Source organism: Saimiri boliviensis, chromosome 5, assembly GCF_048565385.1.
Source record: "Saimiri boliviensis isolate mSaiBol1 chromosome 5, mSaiBol1.pri, whole genome shotgun sequence".
NCBI classification, from domain to species: domain Eukaryota; kingdom Metazoa; phylum Chordata; class Mammalia; order Primates; family Cebidae; genus Saimiri; species Saimiri boliviensis.
Genome location: NC_133453.1, coordinates 59,897,571 through 59,912,610, shown reverse-complemented (window position 1 = coordinate 59,912,610; position 15,040 = coordinate 59,897,571). Strand labels below are relative to the sequence as shown.

Here is a 15,040-nt window from a genome sequence, read left to right as displayed (position 1 = left end):
GAGGTGGAGGTTGCAGTGAGCCAAGATTGCCCCATTGCACTGCAGCCTGGTGGCAGAGTGAAACTATGTCTCAAAAAAAAAAAAAAAAAAAAAAAAGCCTAGCATAGTGAGAACTTTATATAGATGTTAATGACACCAAATTGCCTTAAGGAAACTGGTCTGTTTTGCTATTTGACCTATATTTAGAATCATTTCAGCTATTAGTAGTTTCAGCTCATGCTGTAGTGTTATGTGTTCTACTTTTTCAGGCCATTAGCGAGGTTATTCTCATTGGCCTATGACTTGACCCATGAATAAAATTCCATTAGGGCTGCCATAAAAAGAAGTATCAGGCTATATATCTTTGGTACTTGTGTATGGTAAACTGAAGTTCCTATAAGTCAGTGCTTTAAGCATGGGGTGGGGAATTCTTTGCAAAGATTCCCTCTGCCTGTTTCCGGGGAAACAACCATTTAGTCTACTGATATTTCCCAAATGGACTTTATTAGCATGTTGAAGTAACACTTTATTCTTTTACACCTATTAATTGCTACTGCTGTTGAAGCAACAACATGCTACCTAACCTGCTTCTAGCATGAAGACAGCGGCATACTGGGGACAGAACTACGTATTTGTCTTTTCTGTTCTGGTTGACGAAATTTCATCTCTAGAACTGTGTTAACCCATGAACCTTTGGTTTTAGGAATTATTTTTGTTTTCAGAAATCTAAGAATGTGACTTTTTTCAATAGCTATGAGTTACAGTTGAACATGAAGGCTAAATTATTTTAATCTTGACATTAAAAGATATTCCTCACTACCTCAGTAAATTACATTATTCTGTGAGGGAATTTTTTAAGAGAAATACTGTCCTCTTGTGGTATAATGTCGTACACCATTGGATGAGGATTAAAGAAACACATCTGTAAATTCTCAATTCTCTACAAGCACAGAAAATCCCACTTAGAAAGAACGTTAAATAATGTATATTGCATGCAGTACTTTTTTTTTTTTACATGTTAGCAAGTAATAACAGAAAAAAAGACAGGATGCCTACTTCTCTTATCTAGCATTACAAGAATCAGCATTAAATACTGCCTTTAAAAAGGTTGTGTTCTCTCTTTGGTGAAACTTCTTTGTGTTTTATTTTGATCTTTCTACACCAGTTTACCTGGAAGAACTGCTACTACTCATATTAACTGGGTTACTAGAGAGCTTTACATATGACAAAGGAATTTTGCACATGTGACCTCATTTGGTCCTCAAATCAACGCTGGGAGGAGAGGTACGATTATTTTGCTCACTTTATAAAGAAAAAAAAAAAACACAGCATAAGGAAATTTGAATAACTTACCCAAATTAATATAATTAGAAAGCATTATTAGTAAAAGCATAAAAAGGCTAAATAATGTAGCAAAACTCATACAATTATTATCTTCTGACCTTAAATGCTTTCTACTGTGTAGCACTGACTTAGGACACTCAAAAGTCAGGTAGCAGTCATACTGCTCATACTGGAGCTAACTAGAATTTTGGGGCATGAACTAGAATTTTCAAATTATTGATTAATCAAACTAAGTGAGGTTCTATTTCATTTTCATAGCTCTGTATACTAAATGTATCTCTTTGTTTTAGGAAACACAGAATCAGACTGTTCTTCATGTCATTTGGTAAATTTAATTTCTGGTTGCTTAGTATCATGAAGCAATGCTAAAAAAATAAATGAGCTTGCTTATATTTTGTAATTGAAAGCATATTTTGCAGTTCACAGTAATCATTTGAGCTGAAGAACTTAGAGGAAAATGTATTTATAAAATATGATGAAATAATACATAAATTTTATTTAGCTAAAAGTTTTTGTTTTGCTTGCAAAATGAATAAACTTCCAGTTAAAAATTTTAAACGATAATGAGAAAGTAAATAAAAAGTTAAGAATATTGATCTGTGCTCAAATTCCATTTTCCTACCCAGAAGTAAACACTGTTAACAATGTAATGAAAATGTCTCCAGTGTATTTTCTATTTACTTACATATATTTGCATAGATATGTATAAAGATATTGGTTTTTGAGGTTATATATAGGATTTGTTTATAAATTTTGTTTACTGATTTTTTTCACTTAAAATGTATTAGAGATATTTCCATATAAATCCATATAGATCTTTCTTACACATTTTTTTAAATTGCATTTTAGGTTTTAGGTACATTTTAGGTACATGTGAAGAACATGCAAGATTGTTGCATAGGTACACACGTGGCAGTGTGGTTTTCTGCCTTCTGTCCCCTCGCCTGTATCTGTCCTTTCTCCCCATGCTATCTCTTCCCACCTCCCCACCCCACCGTCCCTCCCCCATTTCCCCCCAACGGACCCCAGTGTGTAGTGCTCCCCTCCCTGTGTCCATGTGTTCTTGTTGTTCAACACCCGCCTATGAGTGAGAACATTCAGTGTTTGATTTTCTGCTCTTGTGTCAGTTTGCTGAGAATGATGGTTTCCAGGTTCATCCATGTCCCTACAAAGGACGTGAACTCATCGTTTTTGATGGCTGCGTAATATTCCATGGTGTATATGTACCACATTTTCCCTATCCAGTCTATCATCGTTGGGCATTTGGGTTGGTTCCAGGTCTTTGCTATCGTGAACAGTGCTAAAATGAACATTCGTGTGCACGTGTCCTTATAGTAGAATGATTTATAATCCTTTGGATATATACCCAGTAATGGGATTGCTGGGTCAAATGGGATTTCTATTTTTAGGTCATTGAGGAATCGCCACACTGTCTTCCAAAATGGTTGAATTAATTTACATTCCCACCAACAGTGTAAAAGTGTTCCTATTTCTCCACATCCTCTCCGGCATCTGTTGTTTCCAGATTTTTTAATGATTGCCATTCTAACTGGTGTGAGATGGTATCTCAATGTGGTTTTGATTTGCATTTCTCTAATGACCAGTGATGATGAGCATTTTTTCATATGTATGTTGGCCTCCTGTATGTCTTCTTTTGTAAAGTGTCTGTTCATATACTTCGCCCATTTTTGAATGGGCTTGTTTGTTTTTTTCTTGTAGATCTGTTTTAGTTCTTGGTAAATTCTGGATATCAGCCCCTTGTCAGATGGGTAGACTGCAAAAATTTTTTCCCATTCTGTTGGTTGCCAATTCACTCTACTGACTGTTTCTTTTGCTGTGCAGAAGCTGTGGAGTTTGATTAGGTCCCATTTGTCTATTTTGGCTTTTGTTGCCATTGCTTTTGGCGTTTTGGTCATGAAGTCCTTGCCTACGCCTATGTCCTGAATGGTTTTGCCTACATTTTCTTCTAGGGTTTTTATGGTGTTAGGTCTTATGTTTAAGTCTTTAATCCATCTGGAGTTAATTTTGGTGTAAGGTGTCAGGAAGGGGTCCTGTTTCTGCTTTCTGCACATGGCTAGCCAGTTTTCCCAACACCATTTATTAAACAGGGAATCCTTTCCCCATTGCTTGTTTTTGTCAGTCGAAGATCAGATGGTTGTGGGTATGTTGTATTTCCTCTGAGGCCTCTGTTCTGTTCCATTGGTCTATATCTCTGTTTTGGTACCAGTACCATGCTGTTTTGATTACTGTAGCCTTGTAGTATAGTTTGAAGTCCGGTAGTGTGATGCCTCCTGCTTTGTTCTTTCTGCTTAGAATTGACTTGGCTATGCGGGCTCCCTTTTGGTTCCATATGAAGTTTAAGGTGTTTTTTTCCAGTTCTGTGAAGAAGGTCATTGGTAGCCTGATGGGAATAGCGTTGAATTTGTAAATTACTTTGGGTAGTATGGCCATTTTCACGATGTTGATTCTTCCTAACCATGAACATGGAATGTTTCTGCATCTGTTTGTGTCCTCTCTTATTTCGTTGAGCAGTGGCTTGTAGTTCTCCTTGAAGAGGTCCTTTACGTTCCTTGTTAGTTGTATTCCTAGGTATTTTATTCTCTTTGTAGCAATTGCGAATGGCAGTTCGTTCTTGATTTGGCTCTCTTTAAGTCTGTTACTGGTGTATAGGAATGCTTGTGATTTTTGCACGTTGATTTTGTATCCTGAGACTTTGCTGAAGTTGTTTATCAGTTTCAGGAGATTTTGGGCTGAGATGATGGGGTCTTCTAGATATACAATCACGTCATCTGCAAATAGAGACAATTTGATTTCCTCCTTTCCAATTTGAATACCCTTCTTTATTTTTTTTTTCTTGCCTGATTGTTCTGGCTAGAACTTCCAGTACTATATTGAATAGGAGTGGTGAGAGAGGGCATCCTTGTCTAGTGCCAGATTTCAAAGGGAATGCTTCCAGTTTTTGCCCATTCAGTATGATATTGGCTGTTGGTTTGTCATAAATAGCTTTTATTGTTTTGAGATACGTTCCATCAATACCTAGTTTATTAAGGGTTTTTAGCATAATGGGCTGTTGAATTTTGTCAAAGGCCTTCTCTGCATCAATTGAGATAATCATGTGGTTTTTGTCTTTGGTTCTGTTTATCTGGTGAATTATGTTTATGAACTTCCGTATGTTGAACCAGCCTTGCATCCCCGGGATGAATCCTACTTGATCCTGGTGGATGAGCTTTTTGATATGCTGTTGCAATCGGCTTGCCAGTATTTTATTGAAGATTTTTGCATCTATATTCATCATGGATATTGGCCTGAAATTTTCTTTTCTTGTTGAGTCTCTGCCGGGTTTTGGTATCAGGATGATGTTTGTCTCATAAAATGATTTGGGAAGGATTCCCTCTTTTTGGATTGTCTGGAATAGTTTCAGAAGGAATGGTATCAGCTCCTCTTTGTATGTCTGGTAGAATTCGGCTGTGAACCTATCTGGACCTGGGCTTTTTTTCGGTGGTAGACTCTTTATTGCTGCCTCAACTTCAGACCTTGTTACTGGTTTATTCAGGGTTTCGGCTTCTTCCGTGTTTAGGCTTGGGAGGATGCAGGTGTCCAGGAATTTGTCCGTTTCTTCCAGGTTTACTAGTTTATGTGCATAGAGTTGTTTGTAATAATCTCTGATGATGGTTTGGATTTCTGTGGAATCTGTGGTGATATCCCCTTTATCGTTTTTTATTGCATCAATTTGGTTATTCTCTCTTTTCTTTTTTATTAATCTGGCTAGTGGTCTGTCTATTTTGTTGATCTTTTCAAAAAACCAGCTCCTGGATTTATTGATTTTTTGAAGAGTTTTTTGTGTCTCTATTTCCTTCAGTTCTGCTCTGATCTTAGTTATTTCCTGTTTTCTGCTAGGTTTTGAGTTTTTTTGATCTTGCTCCTCTAGCTCTTTCAATTTTGATGATAGGGTGTCAATTTTAGATCTCTCCTTTCTTCTCATGTGGGCACTCCATTTGCTATATATTTTCCTCTAGAGACTGCTTTAAATGTGTCCCAGAGATTCTGGTATGTTGTGTCTTAGTTCTCGTTGGTTTTGAAGAACATCTTCATTTCTGCCTTCATTTCATTGTTTATCCAGTCAACATTCAAGAGCAAGTTGTTCAGTTTCCATGAAGCTGTGCGGTTCTGAATTAGTTTCTGCATTCTGAGTTCTAACTCGATTGCACTGTGGTCTGAGAGACTGTTTGTTATGATTTCCGTTCTTTTGCATTTGCTGAGGAGTGATTTATTGCCAATTATGTGGTCAATTTTAGAGTAGGTGTGATGTGGTGCTGAGAAGAATGTATATTCTGTGGATTTGGGGTGGAGAGTTCTGTAAATGTCTATTAGGTTTGCTTGTTCCAGGTCTGAGTTCAGGTCCTGGATATCCTTGTTGATTTTCTGTCTGGTTGATCTGTCTAATATTGACAATGGGGTGTTAAAGTCTCCCACTATTATTGTGTGGGAGTCTAAGTTTCTTTGTAAGTCATTAAGAACTTGCCTTATGTATCTGGGTGCTCCTGTATTGGGCGCATATATATTTAGGATAGTTAGCTCTTCTTGTTGCAGTGAACCTTTTACCATTATGTAATGTCCTTCTTTGTCTCTTTTGATCTTTGTTGCTTTAAAGTGTATTTTATCAGAGATGAGAATTGCAACTCCTGCTTTTTTTTTGCTCTCCATTTGCTTGGTAGATCTTCCTCCATCCCTTTATTTTGAGCCTTTGTGTATCCTTGTATGTAAGATGGGTTTCCTGGATACAGCACACTGATGGGTTTTGTCTTTTTATCCAATTGGCCAGTCTGTGTCTTTTGATTGGGACATTTAGTCCGTTTACATTTAGGGATAGTATTGTTATGTGTGAATTTGATACTGTCATTTTGATGCTACCTGGCTGTTTTGTTGGTTAGTTGATGCAGATTCTTGATTGTGTTGATGCTCTTTTACCATTTGGTGTGTTTTTGGAGTGGCTGGTACTGATTTTCCTTTATATGTGTAGAGCCTCTTTCAGGAGTTCTTGTAGAGCAGGTTTGGTGATGATGAAATCTCTGAGTACTTGCTTGTTCGCAAAGGATTTTATTTTTCCTTCACTTATAAAGCTTAGTTTGTCTGGATAGGAGATTCTGGGTTGAAAGTTCTTTTCTTTAAGGATGTTGAATATTGGCCCCTAGTCTCTTCTGGCTTGTAGGGTTTCTGCTGAGAGATCTGCTGTGAGTCTAATGGGCTTCCCTTTGTGGGTAACCTCACCTTTCTCTCTGGCTGCCCTTAGTATTTTCTCTTTCATTTCAACCCTGGTGAATCTGACGATTATGTGCCTTGGGGTTGCTCTTCTTGAGGAATATCTTTGTGGTGTTCTCTGTATTTCCTGGATTTGAATATTGGCCTGCCTTGCTAGGTTGGGGAAGTTTTCCTGGATAATATCCTGAAGAGTATTTTCCAACTTGGATTCATTCTCTTCATCACATTCAGGTACACCTATCAAACGTAGATTAGGTCTTTTCACATAGTCCCATATTTCTTGAAGATTTTGTTCATTCCTTTTTGCGCTTTTTTCTCTGTTCTTGCCTTCTCTTTTTATTTCATTGAGTTGATCTTCGACCTCTGATATCCTTTCTTCTGCTTGGTCAGTTCGGCTGTTGAAGCTTGTGCATGCTTCACGAAGTTCTTGTGTTGTGTTTTTCAGCTCCGTCAATTCACTTATATTCCTCTCTATGCTGTCCATTCTTGTTAGCATTTCATCCAATCTTTTTTCAAGGTTCCTAGTTTCTTTGCGTTGGGTTAGTAAGTGTTCTTTCAGCTCACTGTAGTTTCTTACTACCCACCTTCTGCAGTCTGATTCTGTCATTTCATCACCCTCCTGCTCCTTCCGGTCTGGTTCTCTTGCTGGTGAGGAGTTGTGATCCCTTTTAGGAGGAGAGGTGTTCTGGTTTCGGGAGTTTTCATCCTTTTTGCGCTGGTTTCTTCCCATTTTTGTGGGTTTATCCACCTGTTATCTTTGTAGTTACTGTCTTTCAGATTGGGTCTCTGAGTGAGCTTCTAGTTCGTGGATGCTGAAGTTACTTCTTTTTTATTTTTATTTTTATTTTTAAGCTTTCCTTCTAACAGTCTGGCCCCTCTGCTGTAGGACTGCTGAGGTCCTCTCCGGGACCTGCTTGCCTGGGGATCACCTGCAGCAGCTGCAGAACAGTAAGGGTTGCTACCAGTTTCCTTTCCCTCTATCTTTGTCCCAGAAGGATGCTCGCCAACTGTCAGTCCGTTCTCTCCTTTATGAGGTGAGTCTTTGGATCTATAGGGGTCAGGGAGCTACTTGAGGAGACAGTCTATTGGGGCTTAAGTCCTGAGCTGTGAGCTCCGTTGTTCGTTCAGAGCTGCTGGGCAGGTACATTTAGGTCTGTTGCAGCTGAACTCATAAAGCACTTTTTGTTCCCAGAGGCTCTGTCCCAGGGAGTTGGGGCTTTATGATTTTCCGTTGCGCTACTGCCTTTTTAAATTTTTCTTTCACATCTGCCCCGCCCAGCAAGCAGCACGCCTAGCCACTGTCTGCCTGCAGAGGGTTTGCTGAGCTGCTGTGGGCTCCGCCCAGCTGCCCTGCGCTCTTCCCTGCAGTCCTGTGCATAAGGGCGTAGTTAGAACTGTCTCGGCAACGGTGGCCCCGCCTCTGTTATGGCGGACTCTCTCTGTTGTGGCAGGTTGCCTTGGCAACAGTGGGTTGCCTTGGCGACAGGGGCCTGCCTCCGTAGAGGTGGAGAGTCTCAGTAATGGCAGATGCCTCTCCCCCACCAAGCCGGACCGTCCCGGGTTCAGCTGTGCTTGGTTTGAAACACTCAACCCAGAGGGTTTCCAATTACTGTTTTTGTTTTCCTTGTGGTGGGGGTGGGGGGTGGGACCAACCGAGCCTGATCACCTGGCTCCCTGACTCAGAGTCTTTTCTTTTATTTTTTAAGTTGAACCACCCGGCGTTCCAGTTGCTTGTTGAAAAGGCGCCGGGATCTCCCGTGCTGCAACTCACTAAGTCGGCTCTAACAGCGGCGCCGGCTCCTGGTGGATTTTTTGCCTAGGAATCTCCTGGCCTGGCTCACTATTTCAGATGAATGGGCAACTCTGCCATCTCAGGGCTCGATCGCCACCTAAGAGGGCTCCCAGACTAGTGGCTTTTTTTTTTTTTTTTTTTTTTTGAGATGGAGTTTTGCTCTTGTTACCCAGGCTGGAGTGCAATGGCACGATCTCAGCTCACCACAACCTCCGCCTCCTGGGTTCAGGCAAGTCTCCTGCCTCAGCCTCCTGAGTAGCTGGGATTACAGGCATGCACCACCACGCCCAGCTAATTTTTTGTATTTTTAGTAGAGATGGGGTTTCACCATGTTGACCAGGATGGTCTCGATCTCTTGACGTGGACCAGTGGCTTTTGTACGGAGAACCGCCGCAACAGGGCATGGTCACAGCAGCTGTGCGGGTCAAATCAGCCCCGCGGGGGCCAAAACAGCAGCACCAGCTGGAACAGCGGCGCTGGTGACCCCTCTGTCTGGGTATCTCCTGGTCTGTGGGCAATAAAAATTCGTCTGGAAATGCGGCGTCCAGTCACCCTCTGCACTTTCACTGGGAGCTGAAGTCCTGAGCTGTTCTTAGGCAGCCATCTTCCCAGCATTCTTACACATTTTTTAACTACTGCAATGCAACTCATGGTAAGTATGACTGTAATTTAATTATTGCATTCTTTGTGGTCCTTTAGAATGCTTCTTACTTTTCACCATTGCAAATAATACAGGAATGACTCCTTTCTACATATCCCTAGAGCACATGCATTACTGTTTTTCTAGGATAGATATCTAAAATTGGAATCACTATGTCAAAACGTATGTATATTTTAAGGTTTGATACTGTTAACATGACCTCTAAAAAGCCGTTAGAAATTTGTTTTGACAAAGCATTCAGGAGAGTATTATTTCCCCAGCATCCTCCTACAAGCTAAATCTTAATAATAGTTTATAATATTTAATATCTATAATTTAATATTTAATATTAATTATAATTTTTGCCAATTAGTTGGGTGAAAATTTTTATGCCATTATAGTTTTATGTTTTCCTGATTAGTTGTGAAGTTCAGAATCTTTTTGCCATTTATATTTTCTTCTCCAAAAATTGCTTGTTCATTTCTTTGTTCTTTTATATATTGAATTTTTTCTTGCCTTTTTCTTGTTGGTCTATAAGATTTCTTTCAATATTTAGGATTTTAACTTTTTGTATTTTATATATTGTAAATATGTTCTTAGGCTAGTTTTTTTTTTATATTTGTGAGATCCTTTTTTGAACAAAAGTTAAATTTTTAAAAAATATTCAAATATGTTAATCTTCCTCTTTACAAAAGCTGTGTTTTCGTCTTTCTTAGGAAGATATTCCCCGTTTCATGATTATAAAATTAATATTTTTATACTTTATGGTTTCATTTGCTTTTCATCTTCCCAAATGAATGGCTAATGGTCTAAATAATGTTTATTAAGTGGCTTACCTTTTCCACACTGATTTGAAGATGGTATTAGTATTTCAAGAGCTAAATCACTACATAACAGTTTTTAGATGTGTTATTTAAATTTGGTATATATCTTTTCATTTATGTTATTTGTACAATTGAATATTGTAAAGAAAACATTAGTTGTCTAATTCATGTTATTCTAAAAAACAAGTTTCAGTTATAATGGGAGGTAAATATAAGAGTGGTATGATCTTCACACCTTTTATTAGAATCTTTCTCAGACATCTTATTTTATTCTACTGTCAGTGGGACCTATCTTCTATATTATTTTATAATTGATCATTGCTAATATGTTAGAGATCTATTGATGTTTACATTTCAATCTTTATGGGTTCCCTACAGAACTTTCTTCTTAGTTTTTATTATTTCTTGGTTGATTATCTAAAATAATCAATTCTTCCATAAATAATGGTATTTGCCTTTTCCTTGCAATTTTTTTTCTCTTGTCTCATTACATTGGGGACTGCTAATACATCTTGTAAAGCAGTGTTGCTAGAAATGTTTGACCCCATGCACTGATGCCTCCACTGCTGTGTTAACACCTCCGTGTGGGGACTCCATCGAAAATCTTGGCTGAGGTTGGCATCTCCTGAATAACAGGGAGCACGGTGCCCTAAGCCGGCTGTTGCCCTAGCCCACAGCCAGCTCCGTGCCCGAGTTCCTTTCTGCCACTAGTCCTTGTGCTGGGTGCCCTGGACACGTCCTACTGGTGAGGGACCTTGGGAAGGTAACAGTCTGTGTGCCTTTGTCTGGAGACCAACCTGAGAATATCCTGGGAAACATTTTCCTGATGAACTTCTGACTGGCCTTTAAAAAAAAAAAAATCCCACTGCCCAGCCTCAGTGCATTTGGCAAATTCTTACTTTGCTTCCCAGAATCAGAAAATTGGCAAGGTCCTTAAATGGTAATCTGGCCTGCCTGGGAAAAAGACTCGGGAGAAAAGCCAGTGGAGAAGGAGAAGGTGGCAGTAGGGCTGCCCACCCAGGAGCCATGCAGATCCCGAGGCGCACCTGCCGCCTCCGTGTGGCCAGTTTCTAGCAGCTTTTGCAGCATTAGCCTACACGCTTTGTCACTCCTTGCCCTCTGTGGTGGTCACTATTTTTCTCTCATGCCAAATGATGCAGTCCCTGAGGGATGGTGACTCGTGGACCTGAAGCCTGGGGGAACCTCGGGCATGTAGACTGGCACCCTTCAGTGTTCACCATTGTTTCAATAAAATCAAGAAAATGCAAAAAAAAAAAAAAAAAAAAAAAAAAAAAAAAAGCCATGGCCCGCGATGAGGCCTGTGCCGTAAAAACACATCCTGCAGGTTCGAGGGTAGTCTTCATTCCTGGAGCTCACGCCCACAGGCAGCACAAATGGCTGCCCTTGCCCACTCTGGGAAGGCTGTTCGGCCGCAGCTGCGGCATCCCCAGGTTCACCGCCGTCCTCAGCAGGTGTCCCGTCTGGGCCCCTGCTGGGTGCCTCTGCCCTGGGCTGAGCAGGACTTGGCTGGGACTCCCGGAGGCCCTGTCGGCCATGCCCCTCGCCTGCCTCGTACCCGCCTTTCCTGCTGCTCCTGGTGTACCCGGCTCTCGCACCTCCAGGACGATGTGGGACAGCTCGTTGAAGTTGCGCTGGTTCTCGAGGTCAGGCAGTTGGATCTGGTGTCTCAGGTCAATCTCTACCGTCTGCTGCCCGGTGGGGATGTTGGGGTCGCCCGTGATCTTGGTGCCCCTGGCACGCCGGCCGTGGAAGCTGAGCATCACAATCTCCAGGCCGTGGCTGCCATAGGTGCCTTTGAAGAGGCCTGGTTTGATGAGGTCATCAGGGCGGCTTGGCGGCAGGTAGATGCGGCGGTAGGTCAGGCAGTTGTCGTACTGACTGGTGTAGATGAACTTCATCAGGATGAGCTCCTGCATGTGCTCATGGAAGATGTCCTCCAGCGTGCGTCCCCATTCCTCCCTCAGCCATGTCCAAAATTCCTCCTGCCTCCCGCCAGACATCCTGTGGTGGTACGTCTGGTTGCACTTGGTGGAGAACTTGAAATTACATTTCAAGAAGCAGGTGGATCACCTGAGGTCAGGAGTTCAAAACCAGCCTGGCCATCATAGTGAAACCCTGTCTCTATACTAAAAATACGAAAAATTAGCTGGGTGAGGTGGTGGGCACCTGTAATCCCAGCTACTCAGGAGGCTGAAGCAGAAGAATTGCTTGAACCTGGGGGCCTGAGTTTGCAGTGAGCCGAGACTGCACCACTGCATTCCAGCCTGGGTGACAGCCAAGACTCTGTCTCAAAAGAAAAAAAAGGTTTCTAAAAAATACTTCATTTTGTTTAGGCCTTTTAATGTATATTTTACCTAATTTTTTTTTTTTTTTTTTTTTTTTTTTAGTCAGTGTCTTGCTTTGTTGCCTCAGGCTGCTGATGCACAGTGTCACAATCACAGCTCACTGAAGCCTTGATCTCTTGGGCTCAAGTTCTCTTCCTGCCTTAGCCTCCTAAGTAGCTGGGACAACAGACACACACCACCATGCTTTCTTTCTTTTCTTTTCTTTTTTTTTTTTTGTATGTGTCTAGCTTTTTCTTTTTAATTGCATTTTAGGTTTTGGGGTACATGTGAAGAACATGCAAGATTGTTGCATAGGTACACACATGGCAGTGTGATTTGCTGCTTTCTTATTTTTATTTTTATTGGGGTCTGACTTTGTTGCTTAGGCTAGTTTCAAACACTTGACCTCGAGCAAACCTTCTGCTTCAGCCTGCCAAAGTGCTGGAATTACAGATGGGAGTATATTTTACTTAGAAAATCTTTAATAATTTTTATTAAGCTTTTTCTTGACATATAAACTTTGATAATATAATTATTGACATTAGTAGTTTGGCTTGGCTACCTTGAACCACCCTAACATTTGTGCAATAAAACCCAAATGGTCAAGACAGGTTTTTTAAACCCTATACTTTGGATTTGATTTGCCAGTAATTTGATTATCAATTTTACACCTAAATCCTTAAATTAGCTTCCTTCTTTTGAGCTATCTTTGAGCATCATCATAAGAATTGTGAAATACCTTAAAGAATGCTTTAAAAAGCTTTTTATTTTTATATTCAAGAAAAGTAAGTTTATGTACATAGAAATTGTTTCTTGAAGATTTGATAAAACTATCTGAGCCTTCTTCATTCTTACAAGGTAGACAATTGAACATCTTTGCAGTTTTTCTAAGATTATTGACATATTCAGAATTTTTTTCATTAGATTGGAATAATTTTGACAATACATGACAGGTATAAATCAAAGAAATAATCTGAGGAAGATATTTAGCCTCAGTTGTTCTTGTTACAAATCAAGAAAATGAAAAATAAATAAATTAAAATCTTAAAAGCTAATAATAACTAATAACAAAACAAGTTCTAAAAAAGTAAAGAAATGAATTAACAAAAACAAAAGCAGAATTTTTTTTTTTTTTTTTTTTGGAGACGGAGTTTCACTCTTGTTACCCAGGCTGGACTGCAATGGCGCTATCTTGGCTCACCGCAACCTCTGCCTCCTGGGATCAGGCAATTCTCCTGCCTCAGCCTCCTGAGTAGCTGGGATTACAGGCATGTGCCACCATGCCCAGCTAATTTTTAGTATTTTTAGTAGACATGGGGTTTCACCATGTTGACCAGGATGGTCTTAATCTCTCGACCTCGTGATCCACCCGCCTCGGCCTCCCAAAGTGCTGGGATTACAGGCTTGAGCCACTGCGCCCGGCCAAGCAGAAATTTTTTTAAGCTAAAATGATCGTATTTAACTTTGGTACATTATATTTTATTACTATTACAAATATATTTTTCGTGTCTACAGTTTTCTTTTGTATTCTTAATATTATGTGTTAATGTTTTTATCCTTTTATTTTGATCCCACAGGTGAGGATTATTTTATTTTATTCAGCTTTTAAAAATGTGACTTTTGGCTATATTGATGTCATTATCATGTCTATTTCTGCTTTTGTTTTTATTAATTCATTTCTTTACTTTTTTAGAACTTGTTTTGTTATTAGTTATTATTAGCTTTTAAGATTTTAATTTAATTTTATTTATTTTTCATTTTCTTGATTTGCAACAAGAACAACTGAGGCTAAATATCTTCCTCAGATTATTGCTTTGATTTATATCCCTCAAGTTTTGATATGCAGTGTTCTTCTTTTGCATTTATTTTTAATTGATTTATGATTTCTATTTCTTTCCTTCTTCTCTGTCCCTCTCCCCTCCCTCTCTTTTTCCCTCTTTTCTTCCTTTATTTCATTCATCTCTCCATCCTCTCTCCCTTCATTCTCTTGCCTTTCCTCCCTCCCTCTCCTCCTCCCTTCTTTTCTTCCTTTCTTTGTTTTTAGCTTATTAGGGAGTACTTTTAGGATCAACACCAGCAGAAGGGAGGGAAAGAAAGCAGAAAGGGTAGAGGGAGAAATTAAGCTACAATGCAGGGTCCTGGCTGTCCCCACTGGAGCAAAAATGGTCTGCTAGGGTTGTTCCAAGTTTGGCCAAAATGACTGGGCCCTTATATTCGTACCTTAATCAATCATCACATGTTGGCTGTTCTTTGATCTTAAGCAAAGTTCCTTGCTTAACTTGAGGCACTCTCTGAAGGGGCTGATAAATTAAAGCTGTTGGCTGACAGTTGTCTTGTAACCAGCTCTTCCTTGAAAGGGACTCAGGGTGCCTCACCATGTCTATCACAGTTTAAAACATGCTTAGCACTTGTTTTGCTTACCATTTCTTCCTATGAGACTCCTTCTTCTGGAGTCATTTTTCTTCTTGAAGTGCATCTTTTAGAATTTTCTTTAGTAAAGGTACATTTAATCAAATATATGTTTTATATCACCCTCATATTTAAAAGATAGTTTGGCTGGATACAAAGGTCTGACTAAATTTTTTTTGTGTTTTCTCTTCTCACATATTGAAGATATGATTTCATTATCTTCTTACCTTCATTGCTACTGTTTAGAAATTCTGGTCTGGGTGGGGTGGTTCACACCTGTAATCCCAGCACTTTGGGAGGCCAAGACGGGTGGATCACAAGGTCAGGAGTTCAAGACCAGCCTGACCAACATGGTGAAACTCCATCTCTATGAAAAAGACAAAAAAATTAGCCGGGCATGGTGGTGCGCACCTATGATCCTAGCTACTCAGGAGGCTGAGGGAGGAGA

At 40.0% G+C, this 15,040-nt stretch overlaps 1 protein-coding gene across 1 annotated transcript in view; it reads right to left on the bottom strand.

Moving 5' to 3' along the window:
- Positions 1-14,825, bottom strand: part of LOC120364253 (F-box only protein 31-like) — a 69,863-nt gene extending 55,038 nt beyond the window's left edge. The window contains 4 exon segments of the mRNA XM_074400173.1: positions 11,140-11,419; positions 11,421-11,444; positions 11,446-11,895; positions 14,820-14,825. Of these exon segments, the coding sequence (XP_074256274.1) occupies positions 11,140-11,419; positions 11,421-11,444; positions 11,446-11,895; positions 14,820-14,825 (760 nt within the window).
- Between the last annotated feature and the right edge of the window lie 215 nt (positions 14,826-15,040).